The sequence below is a fragment of the Ovis canadensis genome, chromosome 13, assembly GCF_042477335.2.
Source record: "Ovis canadensis isolate MfBH-ARS-UI-01 breed Bighorn chromosome 13, ARS-UI_OviCan_v2, whole genome shotgun sequence".
In the NCBI taxonomy this organism is placed as follows: Eukaryota; Metazoa; Chordata; class Mammalia; order Artiodactyla; family Bovidae; genus Ovis; species Ovis canadensis.
Window position 1 is genome coordinate 77,322,563 of NC_091257.1, and position 25,781 is coordinate 77,348,343.

The 25,781-nt window shown below is 45.9% G+C and overlaps 1 protein-coding gene across 1 annotated transcript; it reads right to left on the reverse strand.

Moving 5' to 3' along the window:
• Positions 1-197: 197 nt before the first annotated feature.
• On the reverse strand, positions 198-24,270 carry SUN5 (Sad1 and UNC84 domain containing 5). Its single transcript, XM_069546360.1, has 13 exons — positions 24,224-24,270; positions 22,686-22,744; positions 22,425-22,493; positions 21,396-21,462; positions 19,220-19,281; positions 14,337-14,386; positions 13,051-13,085; positions 12,135-12,243; positions 3,917-3,995; positions 2,875-2,990; positions 2,203-2,370; positions 1,418-1,504; positions 198-353 (listed from the first exon to the last, which is right to left on the reverse strand). Exons 1-13 carry the CDS (start codon positions 24,268-24,270, stop codon positions 198-200), a joined length of 1,104 nt encoding a protein of 367 aa, XP_069402461.1.
• Between the last annotated feature and the right edge of the window lie 1,511 nt (positions 24,271-25,781).

Genomic DNA, 25,781 nt, shown 5'->3' on the forward strand with positions numbered 1-25,781 from the left:
TCTGGCAAGTCAGTTTTTTTGCCTGGAGACTTCATTGTCCCCATCTGTGAAATGGGCCTCATGAGGCTGTTGTGAGGGTGCCTGGGTACCCAGGATGGGACTGATAATTGCTACACTGAATTTCAGACATCAAGTCCTAGGCCACTCTCACTTCTGGGGGCCAAAAGACACTTGGAATTGGGCGTGAAGAATAAACTTTAATCTCTCTTGGGGTGGGGGCTCTGGTTAGGCTGCTCTCTGGGTAGAGTCACAGAGCCATGCACACGTACTCGGTACAGGCAGGTGAAGCGCGGGTTCCCCCAGTTGCTGGATATCTTCACCTTGACGGCCCCAAACGTCCTGGGAGGCTGGTTCTGAAGGAGAGCCACAGATAGGGGCCATCTCACTTATAGCCCCTGATCTGGCCTGTCCAGAGGAATGTTTGGGAGTGGAAGGAAACCCTCCAATTCCTTAGGTGGGGAAACTGAGGCTCAGAGAGGGGAATATCCCAAAACCACATGGCAAGTCACTCAGGGGCTGGGATGCAAGGGGCTGAGGCTGGAAGATAGCTCGACAGTGATGGGGAATGCATCCCAGCCTTGGGGCCCTGGCACATGGGTTCTCTGGCACCCTGGGCAAACCACACCCTCTCTGGGCTTCAGTTACCGGTCTATAAGAGAAAGAGGGGTAATGTCTGTTTCCCAGGGTTGCTGTGAGCACTGAAGTGAGATCTTGGGGCCAGATGGCTTACCAGCCCTGGGCATACAGTAGGTGCTATGTAAATGCGGCCCCCTCCCCTTCCTCCCCATAGCCCAGCGGGGATGGAGCCCAGTGGCCTGTGAGATCTCACTGGATGGTCTCAACCTCCCAGGAAATTACACCAGGGGACACCGAGGCCCAGAGAGGAAGAGAATGGTCTGTGATCACATAGAACTCGTGGTTGGGTCAGGATGTGGGCCAGGGTCGGTCTGATTTCCAAGCCTGGGCATTTTCTTGAGTCTCAGGGCCATTCCAGCAGCCAGCTTCTGGCCATGCTTCTGTCTCCAACTCCCTCCCCTCCAGGCCCCAGCTTCCCCACCTGTAGCTGGACCAGGTGTTGATCACGGGGTCTCCCAGTATGGAGACATTAAGTTCAAAGCCAGTGACCCTGGCCTGACGGGCCCTCCAGCTCAACATCTGCTGTCCCTGGAGGAACCACAGTGGGCGGGCTTCTCGGTGGGTCAGGGAAATGGAGGTAGATGAGTCTCCTCAGGGTTCCACCCTAGGCCCTAGGCAGTGGCTCCATCACTCTGGGCCTCGGTTTCCTCATCTGTCAAGTCAGTTAGTGACAACTGTGCACCACCTCGGGCTGCTGGGGCATGAAGTGGGGTCCCCTGCAAAGCCCTGCACACAGTCTGTGTTCAGTAGGTGCCCAGCATGGGCAGGGATTCTCAGGTACCTGGAGCTGGAACGTCTGAATGATATTTTCTGGCTGAAACTGAAACGCCCCCAGGAACACCTCCTCCTTGGGAGAACCTTCCATGCCCTGGAGAATCAGAACCAAGAATAAAGCATCAGGTACAGGCAGGGACTCCAGAAGGTGCTGCCTTCGCCAGTCGAGACTTGCACACCTCCCAGCATGGGGAGCTGTCTGCCTCTTTGGACACTGTTCCATCGCAGTACATGTAAAGGAGAGGAGAGAATTGGACTGGAAGCCAGAAGGTTAAGGGTCCACGTCTAACACTGCCGTTGTCTCTAGGGTTTGATGTATCCCTGCCCTTTCTCTGAAACTGTTTCGTTTTCAGTAAAATGGGGGTCAATTATCTTTGAAGACTCAATTGGCTCTGAAAAACTTGGGTTGTAATAGAGTACTGCTGCTGCTGCTGCTGCTAAGTTGCTTCAGTCGTGTCCAACTCTGTGCGACCCCATAGACAGCAGCCCACCAGGCTCCCCCATCCCTGGGATTCTCTAGGCAAGAATACTGGAGTGGGTTGCCATTTCCTTCTCCAATGCATGAAAGTGAAAAGTGAAAGTGAAGTCGCTCAGTCACGACCCCATGGACTGCAGCCCAATTTACCCCTAATCCCAGAAGGCTGTGATCTGACCCTGACCCTGACTATCCCCAGCCTTAACATCCAGTCCCTCTAGGCTTCTTAGATTGTATGGTTTATCATAGTGCCGCGAAAGCTGCCATCACGAGCTGTCCCCTCAGCTAAGCATTGCTGCCAGCTGGGGCATGCTCACGTAGATGACGAAGTCCTTGGGGGCGGTGTCCAGGCTGCCCGACAGTGAGATGGTCTTCGGGATGTGCTGCAGGGTCAGGTTGGACAGGTAGACCTTCTGGGCCAGTCGGATGGTCACCTGGCCGCGGTCACCTGAGAAGGCCCAGCAGTTGCCAGGTGTCACGTTGGGCTGGAAGCAGCAGATGCAGTGAAGGTGGATGGTTAAAGAGCAGATTCCTTATCCCAGCCTGGCTTCCCTAGACCTTCTCGGCCTTCCTGGACAAGCCCAGTCCTTCCTGTCTACAAAGCTCGGCTCGAATACCACTAACTCCAGGAAGCCTCCCTGACAGCAGGCAGCAAGGATGACCCCTCCCCTCAGCCCAGCGCAGTGAGGGTTCCCTGACCTGCAAGACTTGAGGGTTGGGGGAGGGGCCTCTTCCAGTGCCAAAGCAGGCTGTCCCTGCCCCTGGGCCTGTCCCAACTCCTGCCCAGCACCCCAACTTCTCCCCAGACTACCATCCCCCACCCCATCAGTTGTGCCTTTTTCTGCCTCGGCTCTTCCCTCTCTCTTGTTCCGACTCTGCCCCAGGCCCCCGCCCTCTGCACTCTCACCCCAACCTCTGCCTCCAGCTCCTGCCCCCAGGCCCCTGGCCACACCCCTGCCACTCTCCCCCTGTCCTGCCATTCCTCCTGCCTCGAGGATCACGTCCGGGGGCTGTGCATAGTTCCACAGCCGGATCCAGTTCCAGTAGGAGCAGGCCTTGTCGTGGTTGTATGTGGCTGACGTCTGCTCAAAGTCGATGGAGGCCCCTGTGTGGGAGGCGATGGCAGCGGAGGGGTCCGTGGGGGGCAATAGGGGGAGGGGGGAGGGTCTCAGCTGAGCAGCCCTGGCATCTGCCTGGTGGAGGGAGTCTCACTAGGTGCCAGGGGAACACCAGAAGAGTCACTGGTCCTCTCTGGACCTCAGCGTTGTCCTCTGGGATATGGGAGTAACAAAAGTAATAATAATAGTAGTAATGAGAGCATCCATTTCATGGGGTTGTTGTGAGGTTGAAAGGAGTTAATACGGTAAACTTTTTCCAGCAGTGCCTGGTGCAATGCAGGTGCTCGCTCACTTATATCAGCTTAGTTATTATAACCCAGTTAGTATCACTGTGGCCCTTTTTATAGCCATTTTTCAGAGGAAGAGACTCCAGGTCTGAGACCTTAGACCAAAGCCCTCTGACACTGCATCTCCTTGGGCCTAGGGGTGCCGGCGGGGAGCTGGTGCTGTCTACACCAGGCAGCCCGCCCTGCCCGCCCACCTCGCCCCCTCCCATGCAGCCCCTCACAGGGCACCTTTCATATCAGTTCCTGTGGTTTGATATGAAAAACACTTTACTCTTCTTACCAGACCTCAACCCAGCGCACTCCTCCCTACCCCTCTATTGCAGGCACTGCTTAATTTTTCAAAGGTGTGATTCCTAACTGTAATTACGCCTGTGGCCAGTCTCCCCTGCACAGACAGGGACAACTCTGTGGACCCCTACATTTGGAGGGGGATGGGTGGATGATGGCCTCCCCTTCTCACCTCAGTCTCTGTGGGAGAAAATGGAAAACTGTGCAAGAACACCAGCCAGGCGGCTGAGGATAGCAGGATATGCCCCCGGTCAGAGATGAAATCCACTCTCTGAAGAGTTTCTCAGGAAACATGGGCTGGGCTGGTTGGTGAGGCAAGGTGGTGGGGAGTCACTCACCTATCGACTTCAGGGCAAAGTCTGGCTTCTCAATGTAATCTCCTTGGATCATCTTTATTATTTTCTGGGTCATTTTTTGCTGCGAAGGCAGAAAACCCAAGCTGTGCACTGGTGTGTTCTTACAGATCACGGTCCACAGCTGTGTTCACACCAGGTGACAAGTGGCCTCAGGACACTTTTTGTCCCTGCCTGCTGGCCCCTGCCTAGTCCACACACGAGGCTGTCACATGCTGTGCTGTGAGGAGGTCCAGAGCGGCCCCTGTCCCATCCATGGGGTTTCCTCGGTGCTTTCACACCCTCTGGGATGCACTGTCATACATGCAGGACCAGGAGTCCCAGTCAAGTCCAGGGCAGGGGGCCTGGAGTCAGACAGACCTTTCCTGCTAACGGTCCCTAGGCTAGTTACTGCCCCCGTGCACCCCCCTGCCCCGAGTCTTGATTTTCTTGTCTATGAAGTGAACGTGTTAGTCGCTCAGTCCTGTCTGACTCTGTGCTGCCATATAGCCCAGCCAGGCCCCTCTGTCCTTGGGATTTCCCAGGCAAGAATAGTGGAGTGAGTTGCCATTCCCTCTTCCAGGGGATCTTCCTGACCCAGGGATTGAACCCCAGTCTCCTGCACTGTAGGCAGATTCTTTACTGTGTGAACCACCAGAACAATAATCACATCCACCTCCTACTCTTGTGAGGATTAGAGCTAAGACTCATAAAGCTGCGACTATATGTCAGGACTGTCTTCAGTATGTTCATATTTATCCCCTCTCAGCAACCCTAGGAGGTATGTAATATTATTGCCTCCATTTTAAAGAGGAGAATATTGAGGCACAAAAAGGTAACTTGTCCAAGGTCACATAGCTAGTGAGAGGCAAACCCGGAAACTCTGGTTCCAGAGTTCAGGTTCTTAAACTCTACATTGCCAGATAAAGATCGCAAAGCATTGAGCACAGTTGGTGCTCAATAAATCACTGGCCATTATTTGATTAGACTTTTCACAAGAGTGTTGCTCAGTCAATAAGTTGTATCTGACTCTTTGTTAACTACATGAACCGCTGCATGCCAGGCTCCTCTGTCCTTCGCTATCTCCTGGGGTTTGCTCAGATTCTTGTCCATTGAGTTGGTGATGCTACCTAACCATCTCCTCCTCTGCTACCCCCATTCTCCTTTTGCCTTCAATCTTTCCCAGCATCAGGGTCTTTTCCATGAGTTGGCTCTTTGCATCAGGTGGCCAAAAATATTGGAGTTTCAGCTTTAGCATCAATCCTTCCAATGAATATTCAGGTTTGATTTCCTTTAGGATTGACTGGTTGGATCTCTTTGCAGTCTAAGGGACTCTCAAGAGTTCTCCAATATCACAATTTGAAAGCATCAGTTCTTCAGAGCTTATCTTTCTTTATGGTCCAACTCTCATATCCGTACATGACTGCTGGAAAAACCATAGCTTTGACTAGATGGACCTCTGTCAGCAAAGTGATGACTCTGCTTTTTAATATGTTGTCTTGGTTTGTCATGGCCTTTCCTGGTGGCTCAGACGGTAAAGGATCTGCCTGCAATGCGGGAGATGGGTTTGATCCCTGGGTTGGAAACATTCCCTGGAGAAGGGCTTGGCAACCCACTCCAGTATTCTTGCCTGGAAAATCCCCATGGACAGAGGAACCTGGTGGGCTATTGTCCATGGGGTCACAAAGAACAGGACACGACTGAGCAACTAATACTTACGCTTTCGTTTTCAGGCTTGTCATGGCTTTCCTGCCAAGGAGCAAGTTGCAGTCACTGCTTGCAGTGATTCGGGAGCCCAAGAAAACAAAAGCTGTCCCTGCTTCCACTTTTTCCCCTTCTATTTTCCATAAGGTTATAGGACCAGATGCTGTGATCTTAGTTTTTTGAATGCTGAGTTTCAAGCCAGTTTTTTCACTCTTCTCTTTCACTGTCTTCAAATTCTCTTTAGTTTGTCTTCACTTTCTGCCATTACAGTGGTATCATCTGCATTTCTGAGGCTGCTGATATTTCTGCCGGCAATCTTGATCCAGCCTGGGATTCATCTAGCCTGGCATTGCACATGATATACTCTGCATATAAGTTAAATAAGCAGGGTGACAATATACAGCCTTGTTATACTCCTTTCCCAATTTTTAACCAGTCAGTTGTTTCATGTCCAGTTCTAACTGTTGCTTCTTGATCTCTGTAGAGGTTTCTCGGGAAACAAGTAAGGTGGTCTTGTATTCTCATCTCTTTAGTAATTTTCCACAGTTTGTGATCCACATAGTCAAAGGCTTTAGCATAGTCAATTAAGCAGAAATAGATATTTTTCTGGAATTCCCTTGTTTTCTCTATGACCTAATGAACGTTGGTAATTTGATCTCGGTTCCTGTGCCTTCACGGAGTTCAGTTCAGTTCAGTCACTCAGTCGTGTCCAAATCTTTGTGACCCCATGGATTGCAGCACGCCAGCCTTCCTTGTACATCACCAACTCCCGGACCTTACTCAAACTCATGTCCATCGAGTCAGTCAGTGATGCCATCCAACCATCTGATCCTCTGCCGTCCCCTTCTCCTCCCGCCTTCAATCTTTCCCAGCATCAGGGTCTTTGCCAACGAGTCAGTTCTTTGCATCAGGTGGCCAAAGTATTGGAGTTTCAGCTTCAGCATCAGTCCTCCCAATGAATATTCAGGACTAATTTCCTTTAGGATTGACTGGTTGGTTTTCCTTGTAGTCCAGGGGACTCTCAAGAGTCTTCTCCAGCATCACAATTTGAAAATATTGATTCTTTGGTGCTAAGCCTTCCTTATGGTCCAACTCTCACATTTATACATGAATACTGGAAAAACCATAGCTTTGACTAGATGGACCTTTGTTGGCAAAGTAATGTCTCTGCTTTTTAATATGCTGTCTAGGTTGGTCATAACATTTCTTCCAAGGAGCAAACGTCTTTTAATTTCATGACTGTAGTCACCATTTCCAGTGATTTTGGAGCCCAAGAAAATAGTTTCAGAGAGTAGCAGATTGTATTTTCTTAAATGACTGCAGACAGGTCTCCCATTCCTTGCTCTTCCTGCAGTGTGACTTTGACACCCTTCTCATGGACACTTGGGACTTCAGTTCCCTCCCTATCCATCTGGGTGAGCCTGTGATTGATGGGAGTGATGCTGTATGACCCGTGGGCTCAGTCCTAAAAGGTGAGCCATCTGCTTTTGGGGGGATGTTCACTTTCTGAAGCTAGCTGCCGTGTTGTAAGGAAGGCCATGCCATACAAAGGGACCATCTATGGGCACTTTAGTCAACAGCCCTCAGTTCCCAGCTGACAGCCAGCATCAACCTCCACACACGTGAATAAAGATTCCACTAGATGATTCCAGATCCAGATAGGCTGGGTCACCTCCAGCCTTCATGTCTTCCCAGCTGAGGCCCTTGACATCGTGAAGCAGTGAGAAACCATCTCCACTGCATCCTGTCTGAATTCTTGATTCACAGAATCTCTGGACATAATAAAATGGTTGTTCTGCACTACTAAGTTTCAGGATGGTAGCTGGGTAACTAGCATAGTAGATAGAGTGCTACAGGGCAGTAACTATACTCTATTTGTTGATGTGGAAACTGAGACTCAGAGAGGTAAGAACTGAGCTCCTAAAGCTAAGAAAAGACATTGCTCATAAAAAGATAAAGATATTGTATTCACAATATAAGAACAGAATTATTGGAAAAGGAGTACCTAGAGAACAAAGAAAATTGTTAAGAATTCAGAGTGTGTTAGCAGAAATGAAAAATTCAGTATAAGTTTTGGTAGATAAAAGGTGAGAGTGTTTTTTCAACTGTAGAACAAAGAGATAAAGAGAAAAGTGGGAAGAAAAGAAAAAAAGAAAAATGCAGATGATTAGGAGTTTGACATCCACATAATAGGAGTTTCAAAAATGAGAATAGAGCAACCAGGGCCAGGGATAAATAATCAATTTAATCACAATTAAAGAACATTACTTTCTCTCTCTCTTTTTTAACAATTGAAGTATAGTTGATTTATATTGTTAGTTTCTGATATACAACAAAATGACTCAGGATACAAACGTATATATGTATATTGCAAATTATTTTCCATTATAGGTTATTGTAAGATATTGAATATAGTTCCCTATGCTATACAGTAGGATCTTATTGTTTATCTATTTATATATAATGTCTTCTGTGTGCTCAGTTGTGTCTGACTCTTTGCGACCCCTGGACTGTAGCCCGCCAGGCTCCTCTGTCCATGAGATTTTCCAGGACACTGGAAGATTTTCAAGAACACTGGAGTGGGTTGCCATTTCCTCCTCCAGGGCATCTTCCCAAGGCAGGGGTCGAACGCACATCCCTTGAGTCTCCTGCATGGGCAGTCACACTCTCAACCACTGCGCTACCTGGGAAGTTCCCTATCTGCATATAGTGGTGAGCAATGTTAGTCCCAAACTCCTGATCTGTCCCTCTCTCCTTTTCCTCTTTGGTGCCCGTAAGTTTATTCTCTATGCCTGTGAGTCTGTTTCTGTTTTGCAAATGTTGATAAGTCCGTTTGTATCATATTTTAAATTCTACGTAGAAGCGGTATCATATGACATTTGTCTTTCTTAACGAACATTTCTTGAATGTGTTCTTAAAGAACACGTTCCCACATTGAAAGGGTTTCCACACTGAAAGCCAAGTGTGGCTGCCTCGTAGGTACATTATTATGACATTTTAGATGTAAGGTAAGATGGTGTAGGGCTTCTAGGTTAGATGTAGTAAGTTACAGAGAACCAATGGTCCCACTAAAAACTAGAAAAAGCCAGATGATTTGCTAAACCATGTTTTAATACCATCATTGAGCTATGAAAGAAACAGAACCAGACGGACAAAAATTCTAGACGGGGGACAGCCACTCTGAAATATGCTGACATTCTTAATCTCTGGGGCATTTGATGATCCTGTGCATGGGTTGAGGATCTGGGGGCAGGGGCTGCTCCTGACAAAAGAGAAAGCAGCAGAGTTGTTAGCATTTACATAGAGCAGGTAGGACAGAATCGGACACTTAAGGAGCCTTGACCACGGCTTACTTCCCTCATTAGATGTTAACTGAAAGCCAAGACTATGTAAGAAACTAAAGGGCTGCTCTGAAAACTTCTGAAAAGCAGAATAAAATTTCCCAGTCTCAGAGCGCTTAATAAACAAAGTCCCTCTGAGGAAGGAGACGCCAAAACAAAGCAAGCAAGAGATTAAAGACTTAGCACAGTGATTCTCCTTATTATATGTCAGAATCACTGAAGGACTTGTTGAAACACAGAAAAGTTGGTTCCCATCCTTAGAGTATGTGATTCAGTCGGTCTGGGTGGGGCCCATTAATTTGAATTTCTAACATTTTTCCAGGTAATGCTGATGGTGCTGAAATGGGGGCCACACTTTGAGAACTGCTGTACTAGAGGAAATGCTGAGTCAGTACTGAGTAGCTACATCTGCTCTTCACTTGAGGGCACTAAACCAATTACAATTACAATGAGAATCCAAGCTTGCCCTGGCAGAGAAGGCTGCCAATGGGGTCAGAGATTTTGTATCCAAAATTGGAAATTCAAAGTCCAGAAATAAATCCAGATGCCCACAGTCAATTAATCTTTGACAAAGGAAGCGGGGATATACAATAGAGAAAAGAGGTCTCTTCAGCAAGTGATTTTGGAAAAGCTGGAAGCCTCATTAAATCAGTGAAATTAGAACACACTTTCACACCACACAAAAATAAAGTCAAGATGGTTTAGATTTAAATATAAGACATGACACCATAAAACTCTTAGGGGAGAACATAGGCAAAACATTCTTTAACATAAATCATACCAATCATTTTCTTAGATCAGTCTCCCAAGGCAATAGAAATAAAAGCGAAAAAAAAAAAACCCCACAAAATCCAAAAGAAAATCCCCTCAAAGCAAACAGAACCTAATCAAATTTATGAGCTTCTGTACATCAAAAGAAACCACATACAAAATGAAAAAACAACCTACAGGTTGGGAGAAAATATTTGTAAATAATATGACCAACAAGGGCTTACTTTCCAAAATATACAAACAGCACATACAACTCAACAACAAAAAACAACCCAATTGGAAAATGAGTAGAAGGCTTAAAGAGACATTTCTCCAAAGAAGACAGACCCACAGATGACCAACAGACACATGAAATTATGCTCAGCATCACTAATTATTAGAGAAATGCAAATCAAAACTACAATGAGGTACCACCTGACACCAGTCAGAATGACCATCATTAAAAAGTCTATAAACAAATGCTGGAGAAGGTGTAAAGAAAAGGGGATCTTCTTACACATTCGTGGGAATGTAAACTGGTGCAACCTTTACGGAAAAAAAGTTCCTCAAAAAACTAAAAATAGAGTTGCCATAGGATCCTACAATCCCAATCCTGGGCATATATCCGGCAAAACTATAATTCAAAAAGAAACATGCACTCCAACATTCATTGAAACACTATTTATAATAGCCAAGACATGGAATCAACCTAAATGTCCATTGGCAGATAAATGGATAAATAAATGTGGTAAGTATATACAATGGAATACTACTCAGCCATAAAAAGGATGAAACTATGCCATTTGCAGCAACATGGACGGACCTAGAGATTATCATACTAAGTGAAGTCAGAAAGACAAATACTATATAATATCATTTATATGTTGAATCTAAAGTTTGACACAAATGAAGTTATCTACAAAACAGAAGCAGACTCACAGACATAAAGAACAGACTTGTGGTTGCTAAGCAGGTGGGGGAGTTGGGGAGGGAGTTTGGGATTAGTGAATGCAAACCATTATATATAAAATGGATAAACAATAAGTTCCTACTGTATAGCTCAGGAAACTATATTCAATATTTTCTGACAAACATATCGGGAAAGTTTGAAAAAAGTGTATATACGTGTAACTGAATCACTTTCCTGTAGAGTAGAAATTAACACAACATTGTACATCAACTATACCTCAATAAAAAATTGAAAACTCAAGAGGCCTCAAACATATGTTCAGTCTTTCCCATCAAGACATTTATCGATTTTTGAAACTGCATGGGCAGGAGGCTAGAGGGCTAAGCCAAAAACCTTTGAATAAATCCTATAAAAATTACAACCTAGGTCTGAACCAGTTCAATGCATGTTTGCATAGAAGTGATCAGTATACTTCACCTTCCTTACAAAGAAAAGGGAGAACTCTACCTAGTTGAAATTGTAATTATCTGGAACATCTAGTTTTTTTGTAAAAAAATTGCCCAGAAAACACTAAAAAATTACCAGATATGAAAAGACAAAACCATAAGATTGATACACCAAGAAAAAATAGGCAATAGGAGATTATAGATGATCCAGGTATTAGATTTAGAAGACAAGGATTTAAAAATAACTGTGACCAATATGTTAAATAAAATAAAGGAAAAGATGGACAATATAGATGAAATGTTGGAGAATTCCACCATAGAATTAAAATCTATGAAAAATAATCAAATGTATATTCTAGAACTAGACAATGCAATATATGAAATTAAGAACTTAATGGAAATGTTTAGCAGTAGATTGGATAGAGCAGACTACAGGATTATTAGTGAACCTGAAGAAATATGAAGAGAAAGCATCAAAAGAATGAAAAAACAAGCAAATAAGGAAAAAATACAAGAATAATATGGAAAACACTCTAGAGATTAGGGTAGTTATAATTGGTGTCTCAGGAGAGGTGATAGATAATGGGTTAAAAACAATGTTTTAAGGAATAATAGCTAATAATTTTCTGAAACTACTGAAAAAGATCAACTCATAGAGTCAGTAAGTTCAAGAATCCCCAAGCAGGTTAAATATAGAACACTGGAGATAAAAAGAATATCCTACAAACTTAGGGATGGGAACAGACCACACTCAAAGGACAAATAATAACAGTGATATTAGACTTCTCTAAAGCAACAGTATAAACTAGAACACAATAGTGGAATTCTTTCAAAATCCTCAGGGGAAATTTTTCCTATCTATAATTCTATACCCAACCGAACTATCGACAAGTGCAAGGGTAGAATAAAGATGTTTTCAAACATACAAGTTCTAAAAAAAAATTAATATATACCTCTTATTTTACTCTTTCCCAGGAAGTTATTTGGGCATATGTTCCACTAAAACTTGGGATATGAGGAGCTGGACATCAAACAGAGAAGTCAGTTTTGGGGCAGAATGGCTAGCCACTCACCTCATCAGACATGGCTTCCATCTCTTGGAGCTTGGTGATGAGCTGGTTCAAGTGACCTCGGAGGTCCTGGATTTCCCCAGTATGATGCCGCACCTTCTCTTGGTACATCCTTATGGGGAAGGAATGAGAACAGAGAGCGACTGATTTGTGACGCTCCTACTATTACCCTCAGCTTCTACCTCTGCCAGTCAGCACAAAAAGGACTAGCTTCACATCTCCCCACTCTCATGGGCCCATCCCTGGACCTACCCCCCCAAATTCTTATCTCTAAGAATTTAGAGCAATGAGCATTACTCATGCCCTTACTTCTGCTTGGACTTTCTGACTATCCTTAAACCCAACTCATTCCTTCTGAATATTTGAGTATTTTTTTTTTCATTTAACGATGCTGCCATGGGTGTATCTTGGTTAAAATTTCATCTCAGCTACCATTTGCTGGGGCTTTCCCAAGTGGCTCAGTGGTAAAGAATCCAGTTGCCAAGCAGGAGACACGAGTTCTTTCCTTGGATTGGGAAGATCCCCTGGAGAAGGAAATGGCAACTCACTCCAGTGTTCTTGCCTGGGAAATCCAATGGACAGAGGAGCCTGGCAGGTTATAGTCCATGAGGTTGCAAAGAGCCAGACTGGATTTATGACTAAACAATAATAACAACCAAAACCATCTGCTGAACACTAACTATGGGTCAGGAACTATTCACAACATCTTCTTTAATATCCATAATTACCAACTTGGGTGTTATGTTTTATTTCATAAAGGAGAAGTGAAGTGTCTTGCATAAGTTTAGCCAGGTAGGAGGTATGGGAGCTGGGATTTAAGCCCAAGTTGTTCTGGCAGACCCCATATTCTTAGCCAGTAGATCTTGGCTATAGCTTTGGTTTTTAGGTAACAATAGGACTATTAACAGATTCTTCTTACCTCAGGCTCTGCAGTGGACTATCTATGCTGTCTTCCTGGTGGGATATTGAGGAAAGCAAGGGATTTCCTTCAGATGGCCTAATCTGGGCCCAGTAGAATTTCATCAATCCATCCTCCCACAATCATACATCCATCCATTCATCCACTTTCCTGTTTTTTCCACCTGCCATCCATTCAAAATCCAATTTATCCTCCTTTTTGTTCATTCATCTGCATACACTTCCATCAAACGTCCCACCCATCTACCATCCTATTCATCCCACTTTCCCATCCATCTGCTCCTTCATTTATCCAGTCTTTCTTATCCATCCACCTTACCTTATCCATTGACCCTTTCATCAGTCTATGCATGCATGCATCCATCTACCCTCCTATCTATCCACTGTCCCACTCAGCTATCCATTCATCTATCTATCCATCCATCTAGTTACTCACCCTTATCCCATCTTCCCTCCCATCCATCCAGTCTCTTATCTGTACCTTCTTCCATTCATTTATCCATCTATCCCACTATCCATTTCCCGCATCCTTACATCCATCCCTTCCATCCCGCCTCCAGTCACAACCCCATCTGGCCATCTAAATGTCCAGAATTGATCACGTTTGCCTTGTACCAGGCGTTGAGGTGGACATTGCTGGAGCGAATCAGATCTGACTCTGTCTTCAAGGACTCTCAATACAGTTGGGGAAGCAGTTATGATTACAGAAGATTGTGGAAGAAGAGAGGGGAACGTGACCACCTCTGCTTAGGTATTTCTGGAGGAGAGGGAAGCATATGATGGAGTTCATAAGGGGAGAAGAAGAGAGGGAAGGACAGGTTCATCAGATGGCTTCTCTCTAGGCCTTCTGAGACTCTGCTGTCCTCAGACAGGGAGCTCTGGCCACTGATTTCTCTTCCTTCTTCTCCAGGAACCACAAAGTAAAGGTCTCATCTCATTTGAACAAAAGAACAAACTGCCTTGAATATAGAGAGAAATGTGGTCTTTGGCCACACCATCCCATTTCAGGTGGGGGCCTTGATAACGGAAAGATGGGTCACCTCTGGGAATCAGTGACAGGAGAGGATCCTGAGGAGGAACTATGCATCTGGTCCTTGAAAATCACATTTTGACAGGATAGATGGTTCCAGGTGGGGAACAAGACAAAGGCAGAGATTTGTATCTGGAATGAGTCAGCAACTGAGTAGGGTCCAGAGGTGGTAAGAGGGAGAGGAACTTATGAAGGTGACATTGACTGGTTGGGGTGACGCCAGTCAGGGGTGGGGCCTGAAGAGAGAATGCACTCACCTGCCAGATGTCCATTTTGGACGGTAAGTGCACAGAAAACATCCAAAATCCTGTAGGGGTTGGGGAATGAGAATGAGCATTTAAGATGAAAGCTTAAGAGCTTACATCTTAGGCTTTGGAGTTAAGACTTCTAGATTCAAATCCAAGCCTTGCCACTTCCTAGCATTGTGCAGTTTTGGGAGAAGTTACTTAATCCCTCTATACATCAGTTTACTCCTCTGTAAAATGGGAATAACAGTAAAATCCACTCCATGATCCAATGATATCATATATGCAAATCCGCTCACATAAACCAAGTAATCTGTTTCCTCTTCCTCTCCAGTCTTAATCCTACTGGGGATAATTGGCAAAAAGAAGGAAAGGGGGTGGTCTCCTTTGCATTTTATGATTTCTATGCTGTCTGAAATCTCATTATTCAAGTCATTATTAAATACCTTTAAAATCTATTTGTTGTTTTAAAATAGAATAGAACGGAACTTCAAAGAAAAGAATGGAACTGCCTCAATCTGATAGAAGTTGTTTATGAGCCACAGCTAACATCATGCTTAATGGTGAAATACTGGAGGTTTTCTTCCTAAGGTCAGGAGTAAGACAAGGTGTCTGTTCTTAAAATTTCTTTTTTTTTTTTTTGATCCTGTGAAGCTTGCAGGATCTTAGTTCCCTGACCAGGGATTGAACCCAGGCCTTGGCAGCAAAAGCACCGAGTCCTAACCACTGGACCACCAAATAATTCCCTGCTCTTGCTATTTCTATTTAACATTATTCTGGGGATTTGAGCCAGGTCAATTAGTTAAGAAAAAGAAATAAAAGGCAGAGGACATGATGTTGCATATAGAAATCTTAAAGTATCCAAGACTGGGTGTCTTGCCCAGTGTTAGCAGTAACACATGAGTTCAGCAAGGTTGCAGGATACAAGATCAGTACACAAAAATCAGTTGTGCAACTGATCTTTGACAACAAGTGCTTGAACTGTGGAGTCCACTTATATGCAGATATTTTTCAGTAGATAAACAGTTGGCTCTCCATGTTGGAGGGTTTCACATTCACAGATTCAACCAACTGCTCATTGAAATCTCTACCCTCAGTTGGTCAAATCTGCAGATGCAAAACCTGCATGTAAGAGAGTTGATTGTGTTCATTGTACTACATGATTTTATATAAGGGATTTGAACATCTTCAGACCTTGGTATATATAAGGGCTCCTGGAGCCAGTCCCTCGAGGATATGGTATTTCTAAACACCACTGCTGCTAAGTCGCTTCAGTCGTGTTCGACTCTGTGCAACCCCATAGACAGCAGCCCACCAGGCTCCTCCGTCCCTGGGATTCTCCAGGCAAGAACACTGGAGTGGGTTGCCATTTCCTTCTTCAATGCATAAAAGTGAAAAGTGAAGGTGAAGTTGCTCAGTCGTGTCTGACTCTTTGCGACCCCATGGACTGGAGCCTACCAGGCTCCTCCATCCATGGGATTTTCCAGGCAAGAGTACTGGAGTGGGATGCCATCACCTTCTCCGATTTCTAAACACTGGCAATGAATAATATGAATAAACTGTAATTAAGAATATCCCATTTATAACAGAATCTCAAAGAATAAAATAGTTAGGAATAAGTTTAACAAAAGAGTTGCCAAACTTATAAAGAGGTATGGAGAAGGCAATGGCAACCCATTCCAGTACTCTTGCCTGGAAAATCCCGTGGACAGAGAAGCCTGGTAGGCTACAGTCCATGCGGTCACAAAGAGTTGGACACGCCTGAGCAACTTTGTTAGAGGTACAGAGTTACCCATCAGTAATGGAAAGACAACCCAGTGCTCAGGGACTGGGAGCTTAACACTGGCCAGGTGACAGCACTCCCCAGATGCATATGCGGATCAATGCAGTCTACATCGAAATCCCAACACTTGCTTCAGAAGAAATGAAAAAGTTGACCCTAAAATCCATATTGTAATGTAAGGGATCCATAATAGCCAAAACAATCTTAAAAAAAAAAAAAAACCAACAAAGTCGGAGGACTTGCACTTCTAGATTCCAAAACGTACTATAAAGCAACCAATCCAGGGATAGTAGCAAACATAAAGACATATAGGTCAATGGAGTAGAACTGAAAGTACAGAAATACATCCGCATATTTATGGTCAGTTGATTTTCATTAAAGGTGCCAGACAATGCAATGGAGGAAAGAATAGTCTTTTCAGTAAATGGTGCTGGAACAACTATATACCTACATTCAAAAAATAAAGTTGGTCCCTTACCTCACACTATATACAAAAATTAACCAAAAAAACGAACCATAGACCTAAATGTAAGGGCTGATATTATAAAATTTTAGAATAAAATGTGGGAGTAAATCCTCATCACTTTGGGTGAGGCAATAGTTTCTTAGCTATGACACCAAAAGCACATATCACAAAAGAAACGAGATAAATCAGACTTAATCAAAACACACAATTGGCCTTAATCAAAGACTCCATCAAGAAGGATAACCCACAGAATAAGAGAAAACATTTGCAAATCATGTATCTGATAAGGGACTTTTGTATTCTAACTATATAAGGGATTTTTAGAACTCAGTAATAAAAAGTCCATTCTGAAGGAGATCAGTCCTGGGATTTCTTTGCAAGGAATGATGCTAAAGCTGAAACACCAGTACTTTGGCCACCTCATGCGAAGAGTTGACTCATTGGAAAAGACTCTGATGCTGGGAGCAATTGGGGGCAAGAGGAGAAGGGGACGACAGAGGATGAGATGGCTGGATGGCATCATTGACTCGATGGATGTGAGTCTGAGTGAACTCCAGGATTTGGTGATGGACTGGGAGGCCTGGCTTGCTGCGACTCATGGGGTAGCAAAGAATCGGACACGACTGAGCGACTGAACTGAACTGAACTGAACTGAATAAAAAGTCAAATAATCCAATTTAAAAATGGGCAAAAATCTGAATAGACCTTTCTCCAAAGATGGTATCCAAATGGCCAATAAGCACAAAAAAAGATACTTAATATCATTAGTCATTCAGTTCAGTTCAGTTCAGTCGCTCAGTCGTGTCCGACTCTTTGCAACCCCATGAATAGTCATTAGGGAAATGAAATAAAAATTGCCATGAGATGTCACTTTGCATGCCCTGCTGCTGCTGCTAAGTCACTTCAGTCGTGTCCAACTCTGTGTGACCCCATAGACGACAGCTCACCAGGCTCCTCCGTCCCTAGGATTCTCCAGGCAAGAATACTGGAGTGGGTTGCCATTTCCTTCTCCAATGCAGGAAAGTGAAAAGTGAAAGTGAAGTTGCTCAGTCGTGTCTGACTCTTCGCGACCCCATGGACTGCAGCCCACCAGGCTCCTCCGTCCATGGGATTTTCCAGGCAAGAGTCCTGGAGTGGGGTGCCATTGCCTTCTCCTTGCACGCCCTAGGATGCCTAATAGAAAAGACAGACAGCAATGATTGGAAACCCCATGCGTTGCCAGTGGGAATGTAAAATGGTGCAGCCATTTGGAAGATAAGTTTGGCAATTCCTCAGATAGTTATTCATAGAGTAATCAAATGACCCATCAATTCTATGCCTAGGTACAATATATACCCAATAAAACTGAAAACACATGTCCACACAAAAATACTACAGGAATGCTCACAGCAGCATTTTCAGTAATAGCCCCAAAGTAGAAATAACCCTGATGCTGCTACTGCTGCTAAGTCGCTTCAGTCATGTCCGAGACCGTGCGACCCCATAGATGGCAGCCCACGAGGCTCCCTCGTCCCTGGGATTCTCCAGGCAAGAATACTGGAGTGGCTTGCCATTTCCTTCTCCAATGCAGGAAAGTGAAAAGTGAAAGTGAATTTTCTCAGTCATGTCCGACTCTTCACGACCCCATGGACTGCAGCCTACCAGGCTCCTCTGTCCATGGGATTTTCCAGGCAAGGGTACTGGAGTGGGTTGCCACTGCCTTCTCCTAGAAATAATCCTAATATCCATCAGCTGATGGAGGATAAACAAAATATGGCTTATCTACACAATGGATTTTCAGCCAAAAAAGGTAATGAAATGCTTGTGTACACTACAATATGGATGAACTTTGAAAACACTGTGAGTGAAAGGAAACAAAAGGCAACATATTGCATGATTCTGTTTATATGAAATGTCCACATCAGGCAAACTCATAAAGTCAGAAAATAGATTAATTGTTGCCTAGGTATAAGGGAACGGGATATGGAGAATGACTACCAGGGACTGGGAAGTTTCTTTCTCTGGCAGTGAAAATACTGGAATTTGATAGCAGTGATGGATGTACTACTTCATGAATGCATTAAAAATTGCTGAATTATACACTTAAAATGGCATGATTTATGGTGTGTGAAGTACACCTTAATAAAGCTATTATTTTAAAAAGTCTTATCTGTTGGATTATGTTGTCCAGGAATTTCTAATTTCCTAGGAAATTCTCTTCCTTCCCTCTCCCTCAACCCCCACCTGTTGGTGTATTTAAGTAGAAGGAGGAGATTTCTTTGCTTGAGAAAGCAAAGCTGTAATGTGAGAGGTGGTGGTGTTGGCTGGAAGGAAGCCACAAAAACTGAGAGAGAAAGAGAGAGGGAGAAGGAGGGAGGGAGGGAGAGGGAAAAGAAGAAGAGGAAGAATAAGAATATTATATAATACAGTTTGGGGAGAACCTTACAGTTTTCAAAGTTTTTCTTAGCTTTCAAACATTTTCCCTGGACATCATTTTATCCTCACAGCAACACTCATTAGACAGATGAGGATACTGGTGTTCCCAGAGGGACAGTGTCGGGCACAGTGTCACATAGTTGGGGCCACAGCTCTTTCCCTCCCCAGGATGGGCATGAGCCCAGGGTTAGGTACCTCCACCTGGAATGGGACAGGGCCCTGGACACGTACCAAAAGCACAGAGGATCAGAACTCCTGCTTTTTCTATCAGCTTGTGGATGAACAGCTTGTATCTGTAAGGCAGAGAAGTGATGGTCAAGCTGAGGTAGGGCTTTGCACAGGCTGGACAGTCTCAGCCTGGCCCTTGCCCTGAAAGTACCCAGACAAGCACATTTCTTATCTGGGCCATGACGCTCTCTCCAAGATGCTGGCCATGTCCTGCGGCTCCACAGCATCTCCGAGGAAAGAAAGTCCTTAGCCCAGTATCTCTGGCCATCAGAGATCAACTCATAGTGTTCACCCACATCCTCCTCACTCTCTTCCTCCATTTACATACTGTTTGCCCTTTTCCAGCTTCTCCCCCAGTAAATGCATCCTTCAGGGCTTAGTTTAAGGGTGCCCTCTGCCTACAAACTCCAGACTCATCACCCCCAGCTTTGTTGCTGTTGTTACAGTCGCTAAGTTGTGTCTAACTCTTTGCGACCCCATGAACTGCAGCATGCCAGGCTTCTCTGTCCTTCACTACCTCCCTGAGTTTGCTCAACTCATGTTCATTGAGTCAGGGATGCCGTCCAACTATCTCATCCTCTGTCACTCCCTTCTCTTTTTGCCTTCAATCTTTCCCAGCATCAGGGTCTTTTCCAATGAGTCAGCACTTTGCATCAGGTGGCCAAAGTATTGGAGTTTCAGCTTCAGCATCAGTCCTTCCAATGACTGAAAGCATCAATTCTTTGATGTGCAGCCTTTTTCACGGTCCAACTCTCACATCCATTCGTGACTTTGACTGGATGGACCTTTGTTGGCAAAGTGACATCTCTGCTTTTTAATATACTGTCTAGGTTTGCCATAGCTATTCTTCCAAGGAGCAAGGGTCTTGTAACTTCGTGGCTGCAGTCACCATTGGCACTGATTTTGGAGACCAAGAAAATGAATTCTCTCACTGTTTCCACTGTTTCCCCATCTATTTGCCATGAAGTGATAGGACCAGATGCCATGATCTTTGGTTTTTGAATGTTGAGTTTGAAAGCCAGCTTTTTCACTCCCATTTTTCACCTTCATTAAGAGGCTCTTTAGTTCCTCTTCACTTTCTGCCATTAAAGTGGTATCATCTGCACATCTGAGATTGTTGATATTTCTCCTAGCAATCTTGATCTCAGCTTGTGATTCATCCAGCCCGGCATTTCACATGGTGTACACTGCATAGAAGTTAAATAAGCAGGGTGACAATATACAGCCTTGATGTATTCCTTTCCCAATTTTGAACCTGTCTGTTGTTCCATGTCCAGTTCTAACTGTTGCTTTTTGTCCTGCATACAGGTTTCTCAGGAGGCAGGGAATGTGGTCTGGTATTCCCATCTCATTAAGAATATTCCACAGTTTGGTGTCTGTCTTCTCCACACATGGGAGCTCATGTGTGGTGGAGCCAAGACTGGGCCCAGAGAAGGCATTATAAAGATGTTTCAGTCTTCCCTGGTGGTCCAGTGGCTAAGAATCCACCTCCCAATGCGAGGGACACCGGTTTGACCCCTGGTCCAGGAAAATTCCACACGCCACGGGGCAACTAAGCCCTTGCACCACAACTACTGAAAGCTGTGAGCCCTAAAACCCAAGCTCTGCAACAAAAGAAGCCAGTGCAACGAGAAGCTCATGAATCCCAACTAGAGAGTAGCCCGCCCTCGCCACAGTTACAGGAAGCCCGCACCCAGAGCAAAGACACAGAGCAGCCCGAAATAAATAAGAAATGCTTAGAATGTAAACTTTAAATGCATGAATGGGGTGGAAGCTCTGCAGGAATTCAGAGGCATTTTGCATGGGCAGGAAATGAAAAGGGAAAGAATGGAGCAGACATTTCAGGCAGGAAGAACAGCCTGTGCAAACCTATGCAGGTGGGAAGAGGTATAGTGGGTCCAGGGAGTGAGAATCCTAGCCATGCTGGCCCAGTGGCTCTATTGCAGAAAGCAGAAAAAGGGGAGCTGGGAAAGGAAGGGTGAGGCAAGATTTCAGGGGGCTACAGCCTGGGGGTGCTGGAGTGATAGGGAGCCACAGTGGATTCTGGGGTGGGGCGTCTGATAGAAACCAGATATGACATAGCTTATCTGAGGAGAGGTCCAAGCCAGTGATGGAGCTGCCGTGATCACCAGCACAGAGTTCCAGTCCCCATAACCCTCCCGCTCATGCCCCAGCTCACCTGCAAGTGTTGAACAGAACCTGGTGAGCCCGAGTCCTCAGGAAGCAGGCCAGGCAGGTGATCCAGGCTGTAGAGGAGACAGCAGAGCAGTGAGCACCTACATCCTCCTTCTTATCCTATGACAACTCACAGGGCGAGACCCTGTTGCTGGGAGACCCTCTCAATTTGCTAGTTGAGCTACTTATAGGTAAGCATCAGCTTGGACTGGGTACTAGAACTACAAACCCACCAGTGACTGGCAGGTACTAAATACTTAAAAGTGACTCAGGAGCAAGAAAAGTTTGAGATGTCCCTGCCAAAGTCTATTCCCAGACACTGAAAGCTTCTCAGTAGAAGAGCGCTTGTCTGGTTCATTCCTGAGTGCCCACTATGGCGGTACATGAAGCTAGGCAAAAAGTATGGGCTCAGAATGGGTGCGTAGATGGGAGGAGGCATGGATACATGGAAGAATGGTTAAGAGAATGGCTTGGAAAAGAGGTGATTAGCAAGATGGATGAGAGGATGGGAGAATGAGAGGTGGAATGGAAGGGTGGATGGGTTGATGACTGGATGGATGTGAATGGTAACAAAAGTGTGAGTGTATTGGTGGATGACTCAGTGAAGGGCTTGGATGGATGGATGAACTAATGGGGCGTATGGATATTCCAACAGATGGATAACAGACAGATGGTTGGATAAATGACTGAGTGGATGAATAGCGGAGGTGTGGCCGGAGGAACACAGAAGACTGATCTTTAGGGTGTGGTCAGAACCATGTCCTCAAAGTGAGGGTGGGTTGCATGGAACCATTCGCATGAGTTCAGGGGCCAGGCTAGTGGCAGAATGGGGGAGGGCTGGCAGTTAGCTGCCCCTCTGAACAGCAGATCTCCCTCCCAGTCCCTCTTTTCAACCGTCATTCCTCGCTGGAATAACACCCCTGACGCCTCTGAAGGGAAGACCTCCAGAGCTCCACCTGCAGCCCAGCTTGAGGCTGGGCCCTCTTCCCAGGCCCATGCTGATGGCCAAGGCAGCTCTTCAGTGTATACGTACATATGCATTCCAGCATGCACTGGGTCAGGCCCGGGGCATTGATGCGGACAGGCAACAGGAAGGCGTCACCTGCAGAGAGCACAGGGCTGTCATGTCGCTGCCAGCCTCTGGGACAAGGTGCCTGCAGACACCGCAGGAGCATCCCTACCCCCTGCCCTGCCCCTTGCTGGGGGACCCTGGGTTGCCCACTTGACATCTCTGAGCTTCAGCCCCTCACTGCCCACAAAGACCCCAGGGCTCCCCTCTGCCCTCCCTTCTCACTTGCGTTTGCCAAAGGCGCCTCTGTCATCCTGCAGATGTTCCGGCCTCGTTGGATGATCCTGGCAATGACAAGATTCACAATTGTATTTTACAATTCACAGGGAGCATGGTGTCCCCATGTTCTAGATGGAGAAACTGAATTGCTGCAAAGTTTGCTCAAGACCACAAGGCTGAGGATCAGGGATAGACCGAGGTGTGGCTGACCCTCAGTGCAGGCTCTTCAGAGGAAAGGACACAGTTTGCTGTGGCAGTCACGGGTGGTTGTCAGCCAAAAGCCACTCCTTCCTCTTACTGGCAGAAGACTGATTTTGGTTCCTTGTCTCCTTCTCCCCTGAATGATTTAGGTGGATCTAATTGGTTTCTGATTGTTGCTGTCTCAGTCCCCTTGCTGTTGGCTCAAGGATGGGAAAGTCTGCAGGGGTGAGCTGTAGGGTAGATAAAGGGGCCTGGGACTTGGGGAGAAGGTTTTCTCATCGCTAAACTGAGACCCACAAGAGGCAACACCCTCCTCTCTGTTCGGATATGGCCATGTTTCTGTGCAACCCCCGGGATGGTGGTAGCCACCTTGTGACCACGAGAGGAGGCCGAAAGGGAGAGCAAAAAAGATGGCAGGAACCGGAGGCGCGGCTGGCACTGCAGAACCTCAGAGTTAACATTCTCTGGAGCCATCCATACCTTGGGATCTTTTGGCATGTGAGATAAATTTTCTTTAATTAAAAAATTTTTTTAAATTGAAGTATAGTTGTATAATATTTTATGTTACAGGTATATGATATAGTGATTAATAACTTTAAATGTATATTCCATTTATAGTTATTATAAAATATTAGCTATATTCCCTGCCATGTACGTTTTTCTTTAATTCTAAGGTAACAGTCTCTAATAGCTCACTTGGTAAAGAATCCGCCTGCAATGCAGGAGACACTGGTTTGATCCCTGGGTCGGGAAGATCCGCTAGAGAAGGGATAGGCTCCCCACTTCAATATTCTTGGGCTTCCCTTGTGGCTCAGCTGGTAAAGAATCCACCTGCAATGTGGGAGACCTGGGCTCGACCCCTGGGTTGGGAAGATCACCTGGAGAAGGGGAAGGCTGCCCACTCCAGTATTCTGGCCTGGAGAATCCCATGGGGTTGCAGAGAGTCAGACACGACTGAGCGACTTTCACATCATGTCCACATCAATGGTCTCTAAACTTTTATACTCCCAACATTTTATACATATGTATTATATATATATTTCTCCAAGTGGGCTGATGTATTATTTACCCTTTCAAATGTATAGGCTTTATTTACACCTTCCTGAGGAATATAAATTAAAAAGAGGGTGAGCTAAAGAAAATACATACGGAAGTTCTAATAGCCTTCTCCTTACCCCAGTATGATTGTTCTGCATACCCTGCTCTAGGGATAGACAGCTGTTCTGGGGCCCAGAGGTAGGCACTGTTTTGAGCTGGAACTTCTACCACCTGCAAGCAGAGGCCTCCTACAGATAAAGATTGCAGACAGGCGTGCGTTCTTGTTTACTATCTGTCTCTCTCACAGGAGCTCTACGGGGGCAGGGAGCACGGCCATCTGGGGCAACACCATCGTCCCAGCACTCTGCCCAGTGCCTGGCACACAGCAGGTGCTCAGTGAACACGTGCTGAATGGACGACTGCTCCTCCACTCCCTGGCCCAAAGCCACTGTCCAGCCTCTCTGACTTCAGGTGCTGCGTCTGTAGGCGCAGCTGCTAATGCCGGCTGGCTTCCAAGAAAGGGCCGAGGGGCAGTGTTTTATAAGGGCTGTGCAGAGGGGGAGGCTGCTCTTCTCACCTCCTGGGCCTGGCCTCCCTGGGGACGTGGGCCACATTTTCGGGTTGGTCACACGAGTCCCCGGGGTTCCTTGAGGACCGGGGCATCGATGTCCTTCTCTGGGATGGGGGATTGGCGGTGGGGATCTCTGGGAGTCGGTGAGGAGGAAGTGGCTGCTGCTGCTGCTCCCACCTAGTGTGCCCTGAAGGGTGCCGTGTGGAACCTCTCCTGGGTCAGGTGGAACTGCTGGCACTGTGACCTCACAGAGCAGGTGTGGGTGGTCTTTCCAGTCTCGTTTGGCTCTGGAACTTCCCCCTCAGGGGAACCCATTCTGTCCAACTTTCCCCTTTTAAGATGGCCTTGAAGGGCCATGCCAGGCACTCAGGGGCTGGACAGGGGCAAGACGTGGGGCTCCAAGATCCAGGCCATGCTTTTTCTTGCTCTCAGACCCTTTCTGCCCCAGGCTTCCTTACCTTCTTAGGCTGTACACAGATTTATTCTGTAATGCCAAGCTTCTCACTGGTGGATGTTTGACATAATACAAAACAATGTTTGGGTGTTGTTGTCTTAGTAAAGTTCTACATTTTCCTGGTGAAAAATAAAAGCATGCAGAGTGGGAATGTCTGGTTATGGTTTTTCTACTTGGATTGTGGAACTAAAATGAATTCAGTTTTGCCCCCTGGTGGCAGTTGGCTTCCCTGGTGGGCTAGACGGTAAAGCGTCTGCCTGCAATGCAGGAGACCTGGGTTCGATCCCTGGGTTGGGAAGATCCCCTGGAGAAGGGAATGGCAACCCACTCCATTACTCTTGCCTGTAAAATCCCATGGACAGAGGAGCCTGGTAGGTTATAGTCTATAGGGTCGCAAAGAGCTGGACACGACTGAGACTTCACATGGACATGGCAGTTACTCAAATTGCAGGCTCAGTACTTGTGGTAAACAGAGCAACTGTCCTCTAAAGAGGCTCATGCGCTAAAGCCTGAACATGTTAGGTAATGTAACAGTTCAGTTCTGTCGCTCAGCTGCGTCCAGCGCTTTGTGATCCCTATGGACTGTAGCACGCCAGGCTTCCCTGTCCATCACCAACTACCGGAGCCTGCTCAAACTCATTTCCATCGAGTCGGTGATGCCATCCAACCATCTCATCCTCTGTCGTCGCTTTCTCCTCCTGCCTTCAATCTTTCCCAGTATCAGGCTGTTTTCCAATGAGTCAGTTCTTCACATCAGATAGCGTAACAAAGGGGGGACTAACACTTGCAAATGAGATTGAGGTTGCTAATCAGCTAACCTCGGAGAAGGCGATGGCAC

Excerpts from the sequence above, each read along its gene's own strand:
- SUN5 (XM_069546360.1), bottom strand. The coding sequence starts at position 24,270 with ATGGTGTTGCCCCAGATGGCCGTGCTCCCTGCCCCCGTAGAGCTCCT. Across the intron at positions 21,463-22,424 it reads GTGCATGCTGGAATGCATAT|CCTGGATCACCTGCCTGGCC; the intron begins GTACGTATACAC and ends TCTCCTCTACAG. Across the intron at positions 354-1,417 it reads TTCAGACGTTCCAGCTCCAG|AACCAGCCTCCCAGGACGTT; the intron begins GTACCTGAGAAT and ends GCTCTCCTTCAG.